Genomic DNA, 23,581 nt, shown 5'->3' on the forward strand with positions numbered 1-23,581 from the left:
ATGAATAACTTATTAAACTATATATATCATTAAATAAAAAATTTAAATATCACATGTATAAATTTTGCTAAAATATAATATTATAATCAATTAATTATTTTATTTAATATCTAATTAGAAACTTTTGCAAGTATATAAGCTTTAGACAAGAATTTTACAGCAAAACCATACATATTGATCCAGTAGTTTAATTAAAAATAACTTTCAGGTGTTTATGTTACGTTGAAATAGCTAAAACCCAAAAAGTCACATGTTTTGCTATATGAGAACAAAATCTCAATTCCCAATATTACCTCGTTTCTTGTAACTTTTAAGACATATTCTCTAATCATTTCCTTTTTCATTTTCATTTTCTTTTAATTTTCATTTTCTAGGTGTAAGATATAACCTTAGGTGAGTGCAACTCGTGAATGGAATTCTTCTACACCTGTCCTCTTTTTCCACATCTGTACTTCTTATTTATCAGCTTTTGCATGCACTTCCAGCACTATAAAACTGACTCCAAAAGATCAATCCATTAGCCAAAAAATCAAAAAATTAAATTTAAGAAAAAAAAAAAAAAACAAGAAGAATGAATTCTAAGGCTTCTTTCCTGCTAGCTCTTCTCTTTGCTGTGTTTTTACTCTCTCTTTCTGCCGTGGAAGTAGAGGCGTTCCAAGATGACCAATATTGTTAGTGTATATCTAATATTTTCTATATTTTCTTTGTTAGTTTTTTTGTATTTTCTGCATTCATTTAATGTTGTCATCTTTGATTTAATTTGAAAGATTTTAAAAAGATTATAATATATTTTCATAAATTCGATATTTTTCTAATAACTCGTTATGAAAAGAACTCCTACATTGTTATTTTTAGTTTTAGTTTTGCTGATATTATTTTAGATTTATTTTTGTAAATTTTAAATTAAATGTTATTGTGAGTATATATATATATATATACGCTGTTATCGGATGTAAACACAGATATAGCCATATAAAAATAAAGAAAACTGAATTGTCTTTTTTTCCTTTCAAAATCATGGTGGTTGTGCAGTAGTTCCAGCAGTTGAAACAATGTCAAATGCACGTTGTTGCTTGGTGATGCCGGTACCTCCTTTTGCTTGTGTGAAGTTTTGCTCGAGTGCTCAAGAAGCTGCCCTCCTGCAAAATCAACACATCTCTGGAAATGGTCAGTACCTTTAATCATATCTGACTAGTCCTAATTATTTTTATTTTTATAGTTCCTTTGTTTGTTGGGTACTCAAATGCTTTATGTCTTAATACAATATGCACGTAAAGAAGAAGAAGAATCAAACATGGTGAATGATGACAAACAAGGTGGATGGGGTGGAGATGGTGGACATCATGGAAGAGGTATCGGTTGTAGAAAGTGTCTACAATAAGAGAAGTGAAGAGAAGCCCTAAATTAAATGAACGAGTGAATGTACTTTGCAGAGTAAATTATGTGTACGACTGTGTGTAGTAAATATATGGGTAATAAGAAAATAAAGAATAAGACATGTCTAAAAGTTGATGTAATAGGCCTGGAATAGGAAGCGGGGTTATATCCCATCAAGTTGACCCGTTTGAGGACATTAGTCCTTTGTAGCTTTCACGTGCATGGTTAAATTTCAGTTTTTTCTTTCTCCTTTCTTTTTGTCGTGTTTTTCTCTCATCTTCTGCTCCATCAAAACATATATTAAACTCACCGGTACAATGCAGTCTTAACCATCCATATATCTATATGAGTTATCTATTTTATAGGCGGGTAATGTATTGGTACCATTGCAATTTCAGTTCTATTTTATAGGCAGGTATAATATAATCTCAGCCGTTTATTTTATTTAAGAAATCTCAGTCATTAGTGATCTGGTAATCTATTCAACTGGTTATATTTATTTTTCTTTACATTTATCAACATGTCAAATGTTGTATTACGTTTATCATTTCCAAAACAAAAAGCTAAAATTTGTTTAGATATTTCGAAATTAAACAAAAAGAAATAGGCTCAAAATAAGAAGGCTTAATTTATACAACTGAGAAGCTAAAAACACCAGGTTAGTGTAGCAACAATACATAGACAAGTGGAGACACTAAAATATAAAAGTTAATTTCTAATACCCATTTTTTTTTTTTTTTGAATACGGATTACGGATTACTTTTCAATCTATTTTGTGTTTTTTTTTATATAATTTATATTAAACAATTATAGTGCTATTCTAATAAAAATTAACAATGTCTTGGTTATTAGCCATTTGTTTGTAACAAAATTACAGTTATTTATAGAAAGTATATCTTATAAAAATACAAATTAAAGTATAATTTATAAAGATACATTTTAAATCTAATTGTTTGTTAATTATTTCGTTTAATTTATAGATACATATTATAACTCATACAAAATTCTTCTTATATTATATTTTTTAAAATATATATTTTACACTAAACCAGAATTTCGAAAAACTATTAACGATATTCCATTTTTACAATATTATTAATAAGATGTAACTAACATACTTAATCTTAATTAGATTAAGACTATTAAAAGATTATAGATACAATACTTATTTAATTTCAATTACAAGTATAATGTGACAGCGACAGATTAGAAATTTCATGAGAGGGTTTTTTTTTTTTAATTAACACAATGATGAAAAGTTAAGATAAGTGGTTTCAAATTTTATACTGCTTGTCTGGAATAAGTTGGCTTAAATTTTCTAACAGATTGACACATGCATTTATAGTTCAAAGGAAATTGAATATAAAATACAATTTTAAAAACTTATTATTAAAGAGTCATTAGAAAAATAGTATTTAATTATTTATAAACTATGAATAAGAAATATAAAAATAAAAATATAAAATAAATTAAAAAAAATTATTAGCCACTAAGCTAAATTTGAATATTATAATTAAATTTTTATTATTATTAGTAATTTCGGTTCTGACTTCACTTTACTAGCATCAGATTGCATCTATCTCAATGTCCTAAATATTCTATATTGGTCTCATAATTGACTACTATAGTCTTGGTGTCCTAATTTATATGTTTTGGTATTCTATATTGGTCTCATAATTGACTACTATAGTCTTGGTGTCCTAATTTATATGTTTTGGTGTTTTAGTATTTCTATGATATTGTTTTGGTGTTTTAGTATTTCTATGATAATATCTTGTAAATCCTATTGCACATGCTTTTATTCGTCTTTGATAAAAAAAAAAAAAAAGTCAAAAAATTGCATAGATTTTTATTTTTATTTTTTTTAATTTTGGCACTAAAATAATACAATTTTTTAAATTTTACTGTTAAAGAGTCATTAGAAAAATAATTAAGACCTTGTTATTTTTACTGATTTAATATTTAATTATTTAGCTAAAACAATAAAGAAATGATACATAAAATAGATTAGAAAACTAATTAGCCATTAAGCTTATTTTTGGTATTGTAATCATTTATCATTATTATTAATAATTCTAGTACTCACTTCACTTTAATAGTGTATATTGCCTCTATCTTAATGTCTTAAATATTTCAGACTGGTGTCATATGTTGGCAACTATGTAGTTTTGATATCTTAACTTAAATGGTTTGGTATTTGATATATTTTTTAATAATATCTTGTAAATCCTATTAAATGACATACTTTTATTAGCTTTTGGTAAAAGTCAAAGAAAATGTATAAACGCTTATTTATTAATTATTTTAATTTTCACATTAGAATATATGCAAATTTAGAATTTTATTTTTAAAGAGTCATTGGAAGAAATAATTAAAACCTTGTTAATTTTTATTAAATTTAGTATTTAATTATTTAGTATGAGCTATGAATGAAAATATATATATATACGAAAATAAAATAGATTAGAAAAATTATTAGTCATTAAGCTAATTTTGGATATTATAATCAATTTCTCATTATTATTTAGTAATCTCATAAAGGAGATTTTAGAAGAGGCTCATTGTACAGCTTACAGCATGTATTCGGGCTCCACCAAAATGTATCATGATTTGAAAAATTATTGATGGAGTGAAATGAGGAGGGATGTGGGAGAGTTTGTCTCCAAGTGTTTGACGTGTCAATAGGATAAATTGGAGCATCATAAGCTGTCAGGGTTATTGCAACCATTTTTATCCTATAGTGGAAATATTAAAAGATTATTATGGATTTTGTTTCGGGTTTACCCAAGACTTCGACTGGTTATGATTTTATTTAGGTAATTATGGACCGTTTGACTAAGTCAGCGCACTTCCTTCCGGTGAAGACTATCTATTATGTGGCTAAGTATGCATGAGTGTATCTGGAAAGAATTGTCAGTCTTCACGGCGTTTCTATTTCCATAGTGTCTGACAGAGGACTGTAGTTCACTTCGAGATTTTGGAGGAAGCTACAAGAAGAACTTGGTACCAGATTGGACTTCAGTATAGCTTTTCACCCTCAGACTGATGAACAATCGGAGAGGACAATTCAGACTTTAGAGGATATGTTTCGGATGTGCGTGATAAATTTTAGTGGTCAGTGAAATTGATACTTACCGTTGATTATGCAAGCATCAAGATGGCCCTCTATGAGGCATTGTATGGCCGAAAGCGCAGATCTCTTATGTGTTGGGAAGAGGTTAGCGAACGGAAGTTAGCAAGACTAGAGTTAGTTCATATCACTTCAGAAAAAATTTCTATTATCTGCAAGCGGCTGAAGACAGCTTTCAATAGGCAAAAAAGTTATGCGAGCCCGAAGTGGAAGCACGTGGATTTCAGTGTTGGGGAATATGTGTTTTTGAAGGTGTCCCCTATGCGTGGTGTGATATGTTTTGGCAAGAAAGGCAAATTTCCCCTCGATATTGTGAGACCCTTTGAGATTATAAACAAGATTGGAGAGGTGGCATATAAACTGGACTTGCTGCCAAATTTCTTGCATGTGCATCAAGTATTTCATAAATCAATGTTAAGGAAGTATATTTCAGACTCTTCACATGTGTTGCAACCTCAATATGTGGAAGTAAGTGAATATTTGACTTATAAGGAGCAGCCGGTTAGGCTTGTGGATACGCAAGTTCACCAACTGCATTTTAAGATTATATCGATGGTTAAAGTGTTGTGGCGGAACCATTCGTCAGAAGAGTGTACCTGGGAAACTAAACAAGAAATGAGGAGTGTTTACCCTCGTTTGTTCCAGTCCTGAGGTAAGCCGTGTTTCTTTTAAAATTCGAGGTCGAATTTTTTTCTAAAGGGGATAGAATGTAATACTAAAAATAAAATAAAATAAATAATAATAATATTATTTTTTTCTCTTTCTCTCTTTTTCCTTCTCCCCCCTTTCCTTCCCTCTCCTCTTTCCCTCCTTATTTTTCTCCCCGATGTCAATTGCTTCCCCCCCTTTCTGCCTGCGCACTGAACAGGCCGCCGTCGCCCATGTCACGACCCCATCTGTGGGCTGTGACTGGCACTAAAGAATGGGTAGGCGTAAGGCTACCGAATCCTATAGTAAGTCTGATACTCACTAACTTAAATAAATATCATCTCATTTAATATTATTGATGCCACAATTTATTGTAACTATTAAATTTTACACAATTAATTCGGTCTGCCAGAAGAATTAGGCGAGACCCAAAACCACAAAGGATTACAACATATAACACTATTAATTCTATTGCGGAGAATCTAAGATTTTACAAGTTAACATACCAAATAAATTACATCACCCGATGATAAAGGAGTCGGGTTACTAGATGAGAATCACAGGAAGACTAACAATCACAGATCTGAAAAACAGTAAAATTGAGACTGTCAGTCTCGAGAGTGAGTTAAAATCATATATCCAAAGAAAAATAGTTGTAAACACTTCAATAACACATTTATTTAATTTGAAATAAATACTAAGTCATGCAAAAATAAACGTATCATGTCATGCTTAAATTAAATAAAATAATATTTCACACACTACGGGATGGATTACTTCAGTAGAACCCTAATCCCGACACTGACCTCTCGACCAATCTCAACACTGACATCTCGACTAACCTCAATTCTACCCTCTCGACTAATCTCATTCCAATAAAACTGGCGCCCAGAGAGCGAAGCTCGACTAGAGTCCTTAACTCTAGTTCGGTCACTTAATTATCATTGACAGTCATAGCCTTTCAGCTCTCTTATCCCAATAAGACTGGCGCGCAAAGAGCGAAGCTCGACTAGAGACCTTATCTCCAGTCTGGTCACTTAGGTTTCCAAATAAGCCGGCGCCTAGAGAGCAATGCTCGACCAGTGACCTTTACTCCGGCAAACACACTCTACTAAGCCCAGAGAGCGATGCTCGACCAGGGTAAGTCCTAGTCTTTCCTTTTTAAATTTACCCATTTTTCCTTTTTCCATCACTCATGGATTTATACCGGTACACTCATCAAACTCATATGTTCTACTGCCGTCTCATCCCGAGTCATCATGCAATGATAAAGGAAGAACATACATGAATAATAATTAAATGAATAATTAAACTTGCACTAAATTAATTACAATAGCAAATCAAAAAATTTATGCATGACACGCGTAAGCAGACATATTACTTTAACTCACAGCTTTGACGACCTCCTAGCTCTGCTCCGGTGCCTCGGTTGTAGCGAGCCGAACAGACGGATTATCTAATCACGGAAAATAATTTATCAATAACGTTGAAATACTTGACAATTTAATCCTAGGTCTAGACTCCTAGGACTGACTGTCTAAGAATCTCGACTCAAAAGAATTCTACCGAAAATCCTTCAGAACCTCCCCTAAAACACGGACATTTACCCCCATAAAACGGGTCCAGGACCTGCCTGCCAGAAAAACACTTCAAATATTCAACAATTCAATACAACGGGAGTCGGGTCCCCAGACTTCACTATTTTTTCCAACTCCCCACACAACATAAGTCACGACTCTGGCAGGCAGTCCAACAAACAATTATTTTAACACACAAATATTGTCTAATACACAACACCATTTAATAGACACATAATTATACCAAAGAATTTCCAAAATCAATAGGCCAGAGAAAATTACCGAGACGTTTTATCGCTCGGTCGCCCCTAACCGCTGGAGTCCGATCGACGATCCGAACACACCAACAGACTCGAAATGACGCGTCGATGACGATCCCTGCTTCCGATTTTCGGATTCGTCCCCCGATCATTTGGAGAGATTTGCAGACGATCTCAGTCGTCGATTTACAAACGGAGTTCGATCGTCACGAAACCGGTACAATTGCGAAGTTTGAGCTGAGGAGAGTCGGGATACGTCCTCCGATCAACCATCCCCTACGGAAGCTTGCCGGAAAAATCAAAAAAAGCCGGATGCCTCCTACTTTCTCTCTCCACCGGATCTTCCGTCTCCGGCCACCACAGGCATCGCCGCTGCTGCCAAAAGAGAGCCCTTGCTGAGGGGAGCCGATCGCCACCGGAAACAGCCAACAAGGCCGCTGGAAAAGTGCTCGGAAGCCACTGCCTCTTCCTCGCGCTGGCCACGCCACGTCATGGACGACGCAGCGCCTTGGCTTCTTCTTCTTCTGGTTTCCCTCTCTCTCTCCCTGATTCCTCTTTTCTTCTTCTTCATATCGACTTTTGGTCCCTGAAATTTTCTTTCTTACCTTTTAGTCCCTCAATTTTTTTTAATTACAGCGATTTGGCCCTGTAAAATTTCTAATTAGCCTTTAAATTTTTCTTTAGCTTTTCAATTAAGCCCCTAACTATTTAATTTGGACCAAATTAGAATTATAGAAAATATACAATTACATATATACCCTTGCTTTCAAATGTAAAATTATCAAAAAGCCCTTGCTGACATATTTAATTATAAAAATACCAAACACACAAATTTTCATTAAAATCCCATAATAATAAAATTATAATTTTAACCCTCATCCCAAAATAAATTTCCAATTTAGTCCTAACACAATTGATTTAATTAATCAATTTGCTAACTATTTTCCAACTTAAAATTTAATACCACTAGCTAATTAAAACACCAATTTCCCCAAAAATTCTTTTATAAAAACATCCTTTACAAATTCTTCCATAATTTTTCCATATATAATTTTATTTATATATATGCATTTGGAGAAAATTTGAATAACCAAAAATATAATTTATTTCTCAAATAATTTACTTAATTAATTTCTTTAAAAAAATCAAACTAATTGGATATAGAAAATAACTCCTTTATTTGTCTAATATTAAAATTTAAAATTGCATTTAAATCATTCTAATTAAACAGAATAAAAAAATAAAAAATAAAGCTAAAATTAATTTAAATAAAATTTTATTTATTAATCATTATTAATATTAATATTATTAAATGAAAATTCTGGGTATTACAGCCTAGCTTCTCTTCTTCCCCTCCTCGTCGCTGTGCCATCTTCCCCTTCTCCTTTTCCCGCTACCGCCATCGATCGAGGAGGAAAAAGCCTCCCTCCCGCCGAAGCAACTGCTACCATCCTCCAACAGCTCATCCGGCGCCGAAATCGAGCTCCCCGCGACTGGAAACCCTTGAGCAGACCTTTCTAGTTGCAATTTTCATCGCCGACAGCTTGTTCGTCCTCGTCGGAGCCTAGACTTTCTGACCCTGAGTCAGTGCCCTTCGGCGAGTTTCCAGCCGGAACTCTTTTATTTTCAGACTCCCCGTAACTCAAGCTTCGCGTAGGCGCTTCTGGATTTGAATTCTGACATTATTGGTAGGACCGGCTTTCAGACCTCGGTGTTTTTCGGAAGCACGAGATTTTAAATTTTTGCTCGTATAATTTTATTTGGACCTCAAAAGTTATTTTATAATTTTAGAAAAATATTGTTGCCATTAATTATCAACTATAGATAATTTAAATTTAATTGGATTTAATTAATTGTGATCTATGGTGTGTTGCAGAGTCGGAAAAAATAATGTAGTTTTAGTGGCCTGACTCCCGTTGGTTGATTTCAGAATATTTGAAGTGTTTCTAACAAGTTCTCGACCCGTTGGACGGAGGGTAAATATCCATAAATTAGAGAAGGTTCTGTCAGATTCAACAGAATTCTCAAGTCTAAAATATTTTTAGGTAGTCTAATCTAGAGGTCTATGCCTAGGGAAATTTAAGAATATTTATTAACTGAGTATTTTCGTAAATAGATAATCCGTCCATCTAGCCAGCTCCACCCGAGGTGTAGTAGCGAACTGCAAAACGCGACAGAATTGTGAGTTAAAGTCATATAATCACTGTACCATTGGCATGTCTAAATTTAATGTGATATTTAATGATTAATGATTAATATTTAATATGATTATCATTATCGTTATTATAAGTAATTTTGTTTAATTGATAATTTTTACGAATAGTATTATTATTATTATTATTAGTAAATTAATTTCATTATTTCTAATATGTTAATTAATATTATTTTAATACTAGTACTTTTATTACTACTCATAATTTGCATGTTTGCTATTTCTGAAATTTCTAAATTTTTATTTCTCAGTATGTTATTGAATAGTTTATGTTGGCCTATGATTATTCTATTTATGATTATTATAAATGTTGTGATTGTGATATTGGGATGTGGCGATAGTAGAATATGTCACCTCATGGGTTATATTAGGACCTCATGCGCACTAATAATAATCAGAGGCAGGTAACAAAGATTATTTTTGGATTTTGCCCTGGTCGAATATAACTCTCGTGGCTGTGAAAGCTTGAATACTAGAGAAAGGTCTTTGGTCGAGCAATGCTCTCTAGGCGCTGGCTTAATTAGGAATCAAGTGTCCAAGATGGATGTAAAGACCCTGGTTGAGCTTCGCTCTCTAGGTGGCAAAACTATTAAAATAAAAGAGTCGAAAGGCTACCAACATTTGAGATTATGGTTATGCTGAGCCACTCGTTTGATAAGTCTTAAGATATATTTTCTTTCTAAAGTATGGCACGTGTAATATCCGGAATTTTTATATATTTAATAATGAGTATTTATTTATTTAATTAATTTTATTTTATTTTTATTTGGTTTAATTTGAAATGATTTAATGGAAATTTTAATATTAGTCAATTAAATGAATTATTATTCTATATCCAATTAGTTGAAATTTTAAGAATTAATTAAGTAAATTATTTGAAGGGTAGAATATATTTTTGGTTATTCTAATTTTTCCCCAATGTATATGTATATGTATATGTATAAATAAAATTATATATATTGAAAAATTTTGGAAGAAAATGTAAAGGATGGTTTAATAAAAGAATTTTGGGAAAATTGGTATTTTAATTGATTAGTGGTATTAAATTTTAAGTTGAAAATTTATTATTTAAATTAATTGTGTGTTAGGACTAAATTGAAAATTTATTTTGGAATAAGGATTAAAAGGATAATTTTATTTTTATAGGGTTTTAATGAAAATTTATGAGTTTGGTATTTTTATAAATAAATATGTCGGTCAGGGGTATTTATGTAATTGTGTATTTTCAATAATTCTAATTTGGCTCAAATTGAATAGTTAGAGGCTAAATTGAAAGGCTAAAAAGAAGTTTAGAGGTTAAATTGGAATTCTGTAGGATGAAATTGTAAGTAATTAAGAAAGTTGAGGGATCAAATTGTGATAAGAAAAAGTTCAGGGTCAAATGTCGATATTCAAAGAAGAAAAGGGAGAGAAAAGCGGGGAGAGAGAGGGAGACGTCGTGAAGAGGAAGGAAAAGGAGGCGGCGTCTCGGAGGCTGGGAGGCCCGGCTAGTCCAAAGCGGCAATGAGGAAAAACAAAGAGGGGCAGCGGTTTTCGAAGGCCATTCCGGTCCTTTCAGGCCGATCTTGGTGGCGATCGGCTCCCCTCGAAGAGAGCTTCATTTTGGCAGTGGCAGCTTCATTTTTTGGCTTTTCCGGCAAGCTCCGGCGGAGGATGGACGATCGAAGGACGTATCCTGACTCTCCTCAGCTCAAGCTTCGCAATGGCACCGATTTCGTGGCGATCGGGCTTCGTTTGCGAATCGACGGCAGTGATCGTCTGAAAATCTCTCTAGACGATCGGGTGTCGGATCGGAAAATCGGAAGCAGGGATCATCATCGGCTCATCGTTGTGAGTCCGATGATGTGTTCGGATCGTCGATTGGATTCCGGCGGTTGGAGGCGAGTCGACCGAGCGTCTCGGTAATTATCTCTGGCCCGTTAATTTTAGAATTCTTTGATTTAATTTGTGTTGAGTATTTGATGATATTTGTGAGTCAAAAATAATTCTCTGTCAGTTTGCCTGCCTCGTGTTTTGTATTGTGTGGCGGAGTCGGGAAAATAGTGAAGTTTGGGGACCCGACTCTCGTTGTTGGAATTGTTGGATATTTGAAGTATTTTTTTGCCAGGTCCTAGACCCATTTTATGGGGGTAATGTCCGTGTTGTAGGGGAGGTTCTGCCTGATTTTCGGTAGAATTCTCCCGAGTCGAGATTCTTAGACAGTCAGTCCTAGGAATCTAGACCTAGGGTCAATTGTAATTGTTCAACATAATTGATAAATTATTTTATGTGATTAGATGATCTGTCTGTTCGGCTCGCTCCAATTGAGGCACCGGAGCAGAGCTAGGAGGTCGCCTAAAACCTGTGAGTTGAAGTCACTTAATCGTTGCACTATTGCTAAGTCTGAATTTAATATGCTATTTTGGAAGTTTATGCATAATATGGTTATTAGTATCGCAACGTAAATAATTTCACTTGATTATTAATTATTGAAAATAATATAAATATTATTATTAGTAATGTTATAATAATACAAATATTATTATTTTTCCACACGAATTGCATGTTGCTTTGCCCTAAATTTTTAATCTTTATTTTGATAATGTGTTGAATGATTTCATTAGACCATGATATTTATTAAATGTGATGATTGCTCTCTGGGCGCCAGTCCTAGTGGAATGAGATGCCGGAGTAAAGGTCCCTAGTCGAGCATTACTCTCTAGGCGCCGGCTTATTTGAATATTAAGTGACCGGACTGGAGTTAAGGACCCTGGTCGAGCTTCGCTCTCTGGGCGCCAGTCCTATTGGAATGAGATGCCGGAGTAAAGGTCCCTAGTCGAGCATTGCTCTCTGGGCGCTAGTATTATTGGATCAAGAGAGCCAAAAGGCTACTAGAATTTGGGGTTAAGGTTCTACTGAGCCACTCGTCCCATAAAAATAAAAATATATTTTATTTATTTATTTATTTGGTATGATTATAATATGAGTTGTATTTACGTGCATGGTTTGATATACTGATTCGAATGATTAATATTTTCTGTGAAGACTGCAATAGTCTCTAGATTGTCTGATTTTAACTCACTCTCGAGACTGACAGTCTCCATTTACTGTTTTTTCATATTCGTGATTGTTAGTCTTCCCGCGACTCTTACTCAGTAACCCGACTTCTTCATCATCGGGTAGTGTTTGATTTGGTATGTCAAATTGTAAAAATCTTAGATTCTCCACAGTTGCAATAGTAGAGGTATCAGTTGTAAATTTTATGAGTTTCGGGTCTCGCCTAATTTTTCTGCCAGACCAAAGTAATTATGTAAAATGTAACTATTAAGATAATTTATGGCTTTAATAATATTAATTTGAGATGAGATTTGATTGAGTTAGTGAGTTTCAGGCTTACTACGGGATTCGGTGGCCTTAAGCCTACCCATTCCCTAGTGCCGGTCACGGGTCCACATAATGGGTCGTGACAAAGTTGGTATCAGAGCTTAGGTTTAGATTTCCTTCAACCTAAGTTAATATTTTTCTTGGTACTGCGGAGCTAGGGTCAAGTATGTCTTGTTGTTTTCATTGACTCTAGTGTCTCAGCCTTCTCTATTAGAGAGTCTGTCATTTTTTTTCCGTGAGCTTGTCTTTGATGCTGTGCTGAGAATGAGCTTTGTAGCGATGGGAAGATTCGAAGCGCGGTAGACTCGTGTCGTTTTCATCAAGTGATTAGTGTAGTCCGCCTTTAGAAACTTTGATTGTTGTTTCGATGGTGGGCACCGCAGTCAGTTTTAGTATAGAGCGTGGTTGCAGTCGTGTCATGGACTGCCTCGTCATCGCATCAGGCATCGCCTTATTGAGTAGCGCCGACGTTAGTGCCTAGGAAGTCGAGTGGATGTTAGAGTTTTATGGTTGAGTTTGTGATTGTAAGAAGCTTAAGAAAGGTGGCAGGAGTATTTTCGGATGCTCGGAAATCCAGAGAAACTTAAGTGAACACTATTTCTTTTTCTAAGTAGAACAAGTGTTTTAAAATACAATATTGCACCCAATCCCATAAGAGTGCATTATGGCATTTCACTATTAGGCATCCACAAATTCATTTTAGGGCATGCATCATACATCATGCATTGCAACCCTTGGTGATTGGGGACATCATCACCCTGGTGTGCGAGTTTGTAGAATTTTATATAAAGAAAAAAATGGCTAGAGATTTTATGATTTTACAAAAGTGTTTTTCCAAGATAATAAAGCTTTTATCTGTGATAATTATAAAGTAAATAAATAAGTAAATTTTTCAAGTGAATGGTGTTAGCTTGAGAATTCTCTGGATGACGAGCTGAGTTGCTGTGAGAATGACTCTGTAGAGTAGTAGGCCCCATGTTTGATTATAAAGGAGGCTTTTGGATTTCAGTCAAGGAGGAATCTTGTGTCAGGATGGCATGGGTTGTGTCGGTTGATGCGATCAGATGGATGTTATGTCAATGATGATGTGACGTGGATGTTAAGGATTTTTCTACACGTGTAAGGACATGTCATTAGGAAGGAAGTTGGTGAGTGGATTTTTGGCAGGATCAGAGTTGGCCTTTCTTATTATGGAGACCCTTGGTTTTGTCGGCAGGTTGGTGAGGTGGCATGTAAGTTGGACTTGCTGCCAAGTAATGTTCTCGGAGGTCAATTCAGTATCTGTAGGTCTTCGTTGAGAACTGTATTTTCGATCTTTTGTTCGTGTTGGATCCTCAGTGTGTGGATGTAAGTAAAGATTTGGTTTTCAAGGAGCCGTAAATCAGGATCGCTAGTTTTGCTAAAGGGTTTTGTCGATGAGTCTTGTGGTTGAGTTTATTTCTACCGAGGAAAGTTCCCGAGAAGCTGAATTGGATATGAGAGATTCCTATTTTCTTTAGTTTCAGTCTTGACTAAAGCCCCTTTTCTTTTAAAATTCGAGGACGAATTTTTGTTAAGGGGGGGAGAATGTAATATCCGGAATTTTTATATATTTAATAATGAGTATTTATTTATTTAATTAATTTTATTTTATTTTTATTTGGTTTAATTTGAAATGATTTAATGAAAATTTTAATATTAGTCAATTAAATGAATTATTATTCTATACCCAATTAGTTGAAATTTTAATAATTAATTAAGTAAATTATTTGAAGGGTAGAATATATTTTTGGTTATTCTAATTTTTCTCCAATGTATATGTAAATGTATATGTATAAATAAAATTATATATATTGGAAAATTTTGGAAGAAATTGTAAAGGATGTTTTTATAAAAGAATTTTGGGAAAATTGGTATTTTAATTGATTAGTGGTATTAAATTTTAAGTTGGAAATTTATTATTTAAATTAATTGTGTGTTAGGACTAAATTAAAAATTTATTTTGGAATAAGGATTAAAAGGATAATTTTATTTTTATGGGGTTTTAATAAAAATTTGTGAGTTTGGTATTTTTGTAAATAAATATGTCGGTCAGGGGTATTTATGTAATTGTGTATTTTCAATAATTCTAATTTGGCTCAAATTGAATAGTTAGGGGCTAAATTGAAAGGTTAAAAAGAAGTTTAGAGGTTAAATTGGAATTCTGCAGGATGAAATTGTAAGTAATTAAGAAAGTTGAGGGACCAAATTGTGATAAGGAAAAGTTCAGGGGTCAAATGTCAATATTGAAAGAAGAAAAGGGAGAGAGAAGCGGGGAGAGAGAGGGAGACGTCGTGAAAAGGAAGGAAAAGGCGGCGGCATCGTCCATCGGGGCGCGTGTGAGGGCCCGGCGAGTCCAAGCGGCTGCGTTAGCGAGGGAAAAAAGGGGCAGCGGTTTTCAAAGGCCATTCCGGTCCTTTCCGGCCGATCTTGGTGGCGATCGGCTCCCCTCGAAGAGAGCTTCATTTTGGTGGTGGCGGCGTCGGTTTTGATGGCCGGAGGAGAGAGTTCCGGCAAAGTGGAGGCACCCGTATTTTTTGGCTTTTTCGACGAGCTCCGGTGGGGGATGGACGATCAGAGGACGTATCCCGACTCTCCTCAGCTCAAGCTTCGCAATGGCACCGGTTTCGTGGCGATCGGGCTTTGTTTGCGAATCGACGGCCGTCATCGTCCGAAAATCTCTCTTGACTATCGGGTGTTGGATCGGAAAACCGGAAGCGGGGATCATCATTAGCACGTCGTTGTGAGTTCGATGATGTGTTCGGATCGTCAATCGAATTCTGGCGGCTGGAGGCGAGTCGACCAGGCGTCTCGGTAATTATCTCTGGCCCGTTAATTTTAGAATTCTTTGATTTAATTTGTGTCTATTGATTGTGTTGAGTATTTGATGATATTTGTGAGTCAAAAATAATTCTCTATCAGTTTGTCTGCCTCGTGTTTTGTATTGTATGGCGGAGTCGGGAAAATAGTGAAGTTTGGGGACCTGACTCCCGTTGTTGGAATTGTTGGATATTTGAAGTATTTTTCTGGCAGGTCCTGGACCCGTTTTATGGGGGGTAATGTCCGTGTTGTAGGGGAGGTTCTGCCAGATTTTCGGTAGAATTCTCCCGAGTCGAGATTCTTAGACAGTGAGTCCTAGGAATCTAGACCTAGGGTCAATTGTAATTGTTCAACATAATTGATAAATTATTTTCCGTGATTAGATGGTTTGTCTGTTCGGCTCGCTCCAACTGAGGCGCTGGAGCAGAGCTAGGACGTCGCCTAAAACCTGTGAGTTGAAGTCACTTAATCGTTGCACTATTATTAAGTCTGAATTTAATATCCTATTTTGGAAGTTTATGCATAATATGGTTATTAGTATCGCAACGTAAATAATTTCACTTGATTATTAATTATTAAAAATAATATAAATATTATTATTAGTAATGTTATAATAATAAAAATATTATTATTTTTCCACACGAATGCATGTTGCTTTGCCCTAAATTTTTAATCTTTATTTTGATAATGTGTTGAATGATTTCATTAGACCATGATATTTATTAAATGTGATGATTGCTCTATGGGCGCCAGTCATATTGGAATGAGATGTCGGAGTAAAGGTCCCTAGTCGAGCATTGCTCTTTGGGCGCCGGCTTATTTGAATATTAAGTGACCGGACTGGGGTTAAGGACCCTAGTCGAGCTTCGCTCTCTGGGCGCCAGTCCTATTGGAATGAGATGCCGGAGTAAAGGTCCCTGGTCGAGCATTGCTCTCTGGGCGCCGGCATATTTGGATACTTAAGTGACCAGACTGGAGATAAGGTCCCTGGTCGAGCATTGCTCTCTAGGCGCCAGTCTTATTGGATCAAGAGAGCCAAAAGGCTACTAGAATTTGGGGTTAGGGTTTTACTGAGCCACTCGTCCCGTAAAAATAAAAATATATTTTATTTATTTATTTATTTGGTATGATTATAATATGAGTTGTATTTACGTGTATGGTTTGATATACTGATTCGAATGATTAATATTTTCTGTGAAGACTCGCAATAGTCTCTAGATTATTTGATTTTAACTCACTCTCGAGACTGACAGTCTCCATTTTTTGTTTTTCAGATTCGTGACTGTTAGTCTTCCCGCGACTCTTACTCAGTAACCCGACTTCTTCATCATCGGGTAGTGTTTGATTTAGTATGTCGAATTGTAAAAATCTTAGATTCTCCGCAGTTGCAATAGTAGAGGTATCAGTTGTAAATTTTATGAGTTTTGGGTCTCGCCTAATTTTTCTGGCAGACCGAAGTAATTATGTAAAATGTTCCTATTAAGATAATTTGTGGCTTTAATAATATTAATTTGAGATGAGATTTGATTGAGTTAGTGAGTTTCAGGCTTACTACGGGATTCGGTGGCCTTAAGCCTACCCATTCCCTAGTGCCGGTCACGGGTCCACAGAGTGGGTCGTGACAGCACGACAGGTACTTTAATACAAAACGACATGTTATATTTGATTCAATAAATATTATATTTAGGAGACTGCAATAGTTATAGGATTAAATGATTTTAACTCACTCTCGAGACTGATAGTCTTAATTTTAATTATTTTTCAGGTGACAGTTAAAGTCTTTTATCGTCCTGCTCGAACTTATTGTAATGAATTTAACTATTGTATTTTAAATATTTAAAATTCTAGACTTTCCACAACAATATTTTTTATATGTTATGTTTAATTTGGTATATAACAAAATATGAAATGTTATCAATGACCAGTTGTGTATAACATGTCAGACCGGATTAATATTATATTTTTATATATACTTTATTAAAATATCAATTAATAAGATCTATTACAATAGCCTTAAATTTAACTAGTTTCTAATGCGGCTCATGGATTGATAGATCGGATGGTGACAATAAATTTAAAGATTAAAGTTGCCCAAATTTAAATTTAAGAGTCAAAACTCCACCATAATGCAACATATATAGCTGGGAAAATAAAATCTCAATTCCAAATGTGGCCGGTTTGTAACTCAGATGACATAGTTTTGTCCTTATTTATTTTTGTTTTTGTTTCAATTTTCATTCTTTGTGGAAATAATGTGTTACATGTTAAGCATTTGGAAATAATGTGTTATCTATTTTTTAAAATTTATTATATTTTTATGTATAAATTTATAGAATTTTGCAAAACTAATAGTTAATAACGTTAATACAAGAATAAAATAAAAAAATTAATATTATATTGAATATGTAAAAATAATAAATAATTTAAAAAATTATTTAATAAATATCAATTAGTATAAAATGTTAGAAGTAATACTTTATAGGGATTTTAGAATTTGAATCAATCACGACATCATTATTAATGGTTAACCAATTATTAAAATTAATAAATTTTATTGAATAAATTATTGCACCATCTTTAGATTTGTTTTGAATGAAATTACGAAGGATTCATAAAAAAATCTACACGTATTTCATGTTCGGTCATCTCATCATGTTCCTAGGCAAGTCATTATGAAGTATTGCAACGAGATTATGGATGCTCAAGAATATGAGAAATACTTAACTAGCAACATAAGTAATATTAATAAGGTATATAGATGGATTCCACCATATAAGAACAAGGTTAAACTGAATACAGATGAGGCTTGTGTGGATAAGGGGAGAAGGGCAGTTGCAACTGTGTGCTCCGCGATTGTAGAGAGGGCTGGTTGATGGGTTTTAAAAACTACATTGGTAATTGTTCCCCTTTAGACTCTAAGCTATGGGAGCTATGTTGGGTCTTAATATGGCATAGTGTTATAGTTATAGCAAGGTTGTTCTGGAGTTGAATTCCTTGTTGGCTGTAGATTATATTTACAGTAGAAGGAAAGTTCATGATTTTACAGAAGAGATATTCGTCGAATATATATTTTACTTGTAAGAGACTGGATGCTTCGTTGTTTGCATATCGGTCAAAAGGACAATGACTGTGCTCATGTTATGGCTAGAGCTGCATTAGATGGTGATCCAGATTTTATCGTCTGTTTCTATTCTCCAAAGGAGTTGTTGGTTTATTTAGTTTAGGATTTGTGTAGAAGAGATTCTTGCTTGTGATTATTTTTAGTTGATAGGACTCTGCCCCCTTTTTCTTATAAAAAAAAAAAAAAAGTAAAAGCATGCAAAGGTAATCACAATTGTTAGTGTGCATATCTATTCCTTTCTTTATTAATTTCTTTAATTCTCTACTTTAATTGGACTGCTGCATCATATAATTAATTATTTTTCCCATCTTTGATCTAATTTGAAAATTGTACAGTGCTGGTGGTGAAAGTCCTTGCCATTATGGTTGTTGCGAATGGCAACGACAAGGTACGGATTGTTCACGGTGTTATGCGGCCGCACAAGAAGATGCGCTCTTGCAAAATAAACATATGTTTAAAGATGGTTGGTGATCTAATCTTATCTTACTAGTTTCAATTATTATATATTTTTAATATTTTAAATTGAATACTCAAAATATTTTGATATTTTTGTATAATACGTATGCAATGTATAATATTTTAGTTTATATATAAAAAAAAAAGGGGGAATTAGACATGACGAAAGGTGGACAAGGTGGAGATAAACAAGTATGGTGGTAGAATGTTAAAGAAAAGAAAAGTGACGCCAGGCCCTCTGTGGAGTAGATGCATTATGTATATGTGTATAAGAAGATGAGGAACAGTAAAAGACAATATAGTCCTTGCAGCTTTCACACTTCCTATGTACTTCCTTTTTGTGGTTCTAGTATATAAAAAAAGGGAAAAAAAGTTGCTAGTTATCTATTATTTCCATATTATAAGTACACCATAAAATTGTTATAACCTTTAGGTTTGACTGCTAAAAGTTACATAATTTTGGTACTCTTTTGTCATTTAATCATAATTTTTTTTTATTTAAATAAAATATTAAATGCAATTTTTTAATTTTTACAATTAAATAGGCCAGTTAAAATTGTTGAAATATATTGCTAATATGACATACAGAATTAAGTGAGGCGGTCCACATGGGCGTAGGACGCCACCTCAAAGTTTTCCATTTTAACTAATTGCAAAAGAATCTATGAGTATCAACGCTTTTAATATTTTATTATGAGGTTTTTAATTTTCTCAATTTAATATACTAATAGAGACTTAGTGTCATTTTATTGGAATTTTGAAATCGAAATTAGAACAAAAATTGAATAATCCTTTGGTTCTCGAGAATTTTCTTTAGCTTTATAAATTAATTAATCAATACAAATACTTAATTATAATTAGTGTATAAAACTTATGATATTTTAGAAATCGATTGGCTGACTGTTAGTTTTTTGGTTAACCAAAATATTTTCTTTTAAGAAATGTGATTCTGTTAATCGATTAACGGATTAAAAATTTACATATTATATAATTAATTAACAATTTAGTATGTTAATTGGACTCACTACTCTTTCAACCGAAAGTTAAAATTAAACGAAAAATCAAAATTCCAGAAAAACAGTTTATCCAATGTGATTCTGTTAGTATGGCTATGCATACTTTTTCTTTTACATTATGTGCTACTCGATAAGAATTATTTGTCCAATTTACATTTCATTTTGTATTTCAATATCATCAGTAAGTACACATATAAAAAAAATTGTGTTAAAGTAATAAAAAAAAAATTATATCTTAGTATGCCAAGAATTTCTAATTATTTATCTATGTATTGCATAATTATTATTATTATTTGATTACAAATAATAACATAATACAAGTTTATAAAAGAAATTTATTAGAATTATTAATATTATATAATTATTTGTTATATTTTCAAAAATAATAATAATCTGATTTTTTTAGGTGTCTTTGTATTTCAAATATTTAAGATTTTACTAATGAAATGAATATAAAAAATATTTAAAAATATTTACTAATTGATTTATTAATTATATATAAAATTAATATTACAAATATTATCTATGTACCTTTTTAGTATTAGTAATTATTGTATAATTAAAAAAATTAACTTATTAGTTAATATATTAATTATATGATGGACATAAAAATTGTACATCAATATAATATATATATATATATAAATGAAACAAATTTTATATTGTCAAGAAAAAGTACAAATATCAAAAAATATTATATATTGATTTGTTAATTATATATATAAGAGCATCCTAATGACGTTTTTTATTTTATCGTTTCTATAATAAAAAAATATCTTAAAAAAATATTCTAATAGAATAAGTAAAAAAGAAAAATTTATTAACTCCAATAGGCTCCTTATATCTTACTTTGCAAAAGATATTGATAACCCTCTAAACTTTTGATCAAAATGTATTTCAACTCCTAAATCTTAAAGTAGCTTCGTTACTTTCCTAAAACTTGAAAAAAAATAAAATAATTATATAATTGGAGTTAACTCATTTTCAAACTAATGATGATAATATTAATTTTTCTTTGTCAAAGTAAGAAAAAAATTATTCTTTATGATTTTTGCCCATTAACTGGCAGAGCTAATACTTCTTCCTACGAAAAAAAAAAAAAGGTGAGTTAGGAAGAGTTGATGCGATTCTTTTAACATCCAAAACTAATTGAGCTTTATACGGAGTTAGTTTTAAAGATATAATTATTCTATTTTTCAAATTTATAGATATGATTGAACTACTTTAAACTTTAAGAGTTTAATTGCACTTTGACAAAATTTAAGCCATATATTTGTACCTTTTGCCTATTTTACTCTATATTGTACTTTTTTTCATAAATATTAATGGTGTGAATTTTTTTAATGGTTTAAATTTTTTTCTTCCCTTTTTAATTTTTATCAATAAAAGCGCATAAAAACTTATAACATACTAGTTACTTACCCGTATATTGCATGACCGTTATTATTTTTATTTCGATTATAAATTAAATTAATAAATACAATTTAATAAAATTTTAATATTTAATATTAATTTATAATATTTTAAAAATAATAGCAAAGTAACTATTTCAAAAGTTCTTTTTAAATATTTTAAAATGCTAAAATCTTATTAGTACAACAATATAAAAATTATTTTAAAAAGATTTATTAATTAATCTTAATATTACATAAATTAATACTATCAGTTTAATTGATACTATAATATTTTTTAAGATTAGAAATTTATTATATAATGAAAAAATTAATTTATCATTAAAAATAATATTAAAATATAATCTAAGGTGTTATTTTTTAGAATAAGGATTAATATCTAATTAGAAAACTAATTTATTAGTTAATATAATATTAAAATATAATTAATATGCTATTGTTTAAAATAGAATTAGTATCATTATCTGATTAAGAAACTATTTATTAGTTAATATAATACTAAAAATAATTAATATGCTATTTTTTATTATTAGAGTCAGTATTTAATTAGGAACGTAACTTATTTATTCAATAAATTAATAGAAAAAACCATAAAATTGGATATAAGCTTAAATCTCATGTGTTAAAGATAAATATGCATGTCAAAATAAAAAATCTATGTATCAAATTAAACACACATATCGAAAAAATTAATTAATTATATATATATATTTAATAAAATTAATAAAGCGTAAAAACTAATTTTATATTAAAAGTTAAAGAATCTATTGAAGTCTTATTTTTAAGGATGACTCTTTATAATAAATAATTGAACATTCGTTAGAGATATTGTAATTAATATATTACCTTTTAGGAATATAAATATTTAAAATATAATTAAAAAACTATTTTATAGAATTAGAATCACCGTGACAGAATGAAAAGAGTGAAAAGGATGGCAGCAAGCCGTGAGCCGTGGCTGTTTGTGGGGGATAAGAATGCGCGTAGCAGCAGAGTGCGATAGGAGAGGGGGAAATTCTATGAACAAGAATGGTCTCGTATTTGATAGTGAGTTGGTGGACTTGGGGTTCAAGGGCCAGGCATTTACTTGGTCTAGAAAAAGAATGGGTCCAGAATTGATAAGAGCCCTTAGTAATATAGGGTGGAGAGAGTTATTCCTTCAAGCCCAAGTCATCGATAGGGTCTGATCACACCTTCCTCTAATAATCCATCACTATGGCCGAGTGAAGAGGCAGAAGCCTGGTTTAGATTCGAGAATTGTTGGACGAAGGTTATAATTAGATGCAAAGAGATTATAGAGGAAGTCTGGCCTGGGCGAGTAGGGGCATCAGATATAGTTGCAAAGCTAGCGGTTTGTGAAAAGAGATTATCTCAGTGAAGTAGAAGAAACTGATTGCCCAGAGATTACAGTTGCTGGAGGTTATCCAAATGTCCCCGCCGGATCAGTTCAACAAACACAAGCCGCGGAGTTTTTCTCCATCTATACTCTTTATTTATCAGCTATTGCATACTGTTCCGGCACTATAAACTGAGTCCACAAGTTTAATAAAACACTGAAGAAAATTATTCATTTTTTTCGTAATTTTCGACGTGGTTAATTCCATGGCTAGCAGCACTAATTAATGTGTGTAATCTTAAATCTTACATTATTGGCAAGCAACTAAATATGCATAACACGTTTATAAATTATAAAAATGATTAATATTTATTTTCTTAAAAGAAAAAGAATTAAATGGTGCTTGGGGCAGTGGATGCAGCAGAAGAAACAAAGCAAGATAGTGAATGATATGTTGAGATGCCCAATACAGTTGTTGCAAATTAATGGATGGACATTGCGGGATGTCAGGATTTGCCAAAGCTGCTGCCCCCCGCCCCTCCTGAAGCTGCCCTCCTGCAAAAACAACATATCCCTCATAATAATTAGCGCCTTAACTATATATATATATAACGAAAGCAAACAAAAAGAGTGTATTTCTTTCTTGTAAGATTAATTGAAGAGAACTGATGCTATTATTAAAGGGACTGGATGCCATAGACAAGAACAAGATTCCTCTTCACCTACTCTCCATTTATTCAGGATTAACACTTTTGCTTATCTTAATATAAAACAAGAATTCTTAATTGAAAGGTAAAGGACAATGACAATTAATTTGACATAAATTAGCTTGGTG

The 23,581-nt window shown here is 32.5% G+C and overlaps 2 protein-coding genes across 3 annotated transcripts; both read left to right on the plus strand.

Annotated features, from left to right (window-relative positions):
* Window positions 1–495: 495 nt before the first annotated feature.
* LOC8280451 lies at window positions 496–1,631 on the plus strand. 2 transcript variants are annotated; one of them, XM_015727965.2, is made up of 3 exons: window positions 496–671; window positions 1,033–1,167; window positions 1,281–1,631. In XM_015727965.2, exons 1-3 carry the CDS (start codon window positions 572–574, stop codon window positions 1,379–1,381), a joined length of 336 nt encoding a protein of 111 aa, XP_015583451.1. In that variant the 5' UTR covers window positions 496–571; the 3' UTR covers window positions 1,382–1,631. The 2 variants fall into 2 exon arrangements, with proteins under 2 accessions (XP_015583451.1, XP_002533485.1); XM_002533439.3 differs by having other exon boundaries at window positions 497–671; window positions 1,278–1,631.
* Window positions 1,632–4,534: 2,903 nt separating this feature from the next.
* LOC107262401 lies at window positions 4,535–5,158 on the plus strand. The gene has a single exon (XM_015727964.2). The coding sequence runs from the start codon at window positions 4,535–4,537 to the stop codon at window positions 5,156–5,158; it is 624 nt and encodes a 207-aa protein (XP_015583450.2).
* The last annotated feature ends 18,423 nt before the right edge of the window (window positions 5,159–23,581 follow it).

Source organism: Ricinus communis, chromosome 7 (genome assembly GCF_019578655.1).
Source record: "Ricinus communis isolate WT05 ecotype wild-type chromosome 7, ASM1957865v1, whole genome shotgun sequence".
In the NCBI taxonomy this organism is placed as follows: Eukaryota; Viridiplantae; Streptophyta; class Magnoliopsida; order Malpighiales; family Euphorbiaceae; genus Ricinus; species Ricinus communis.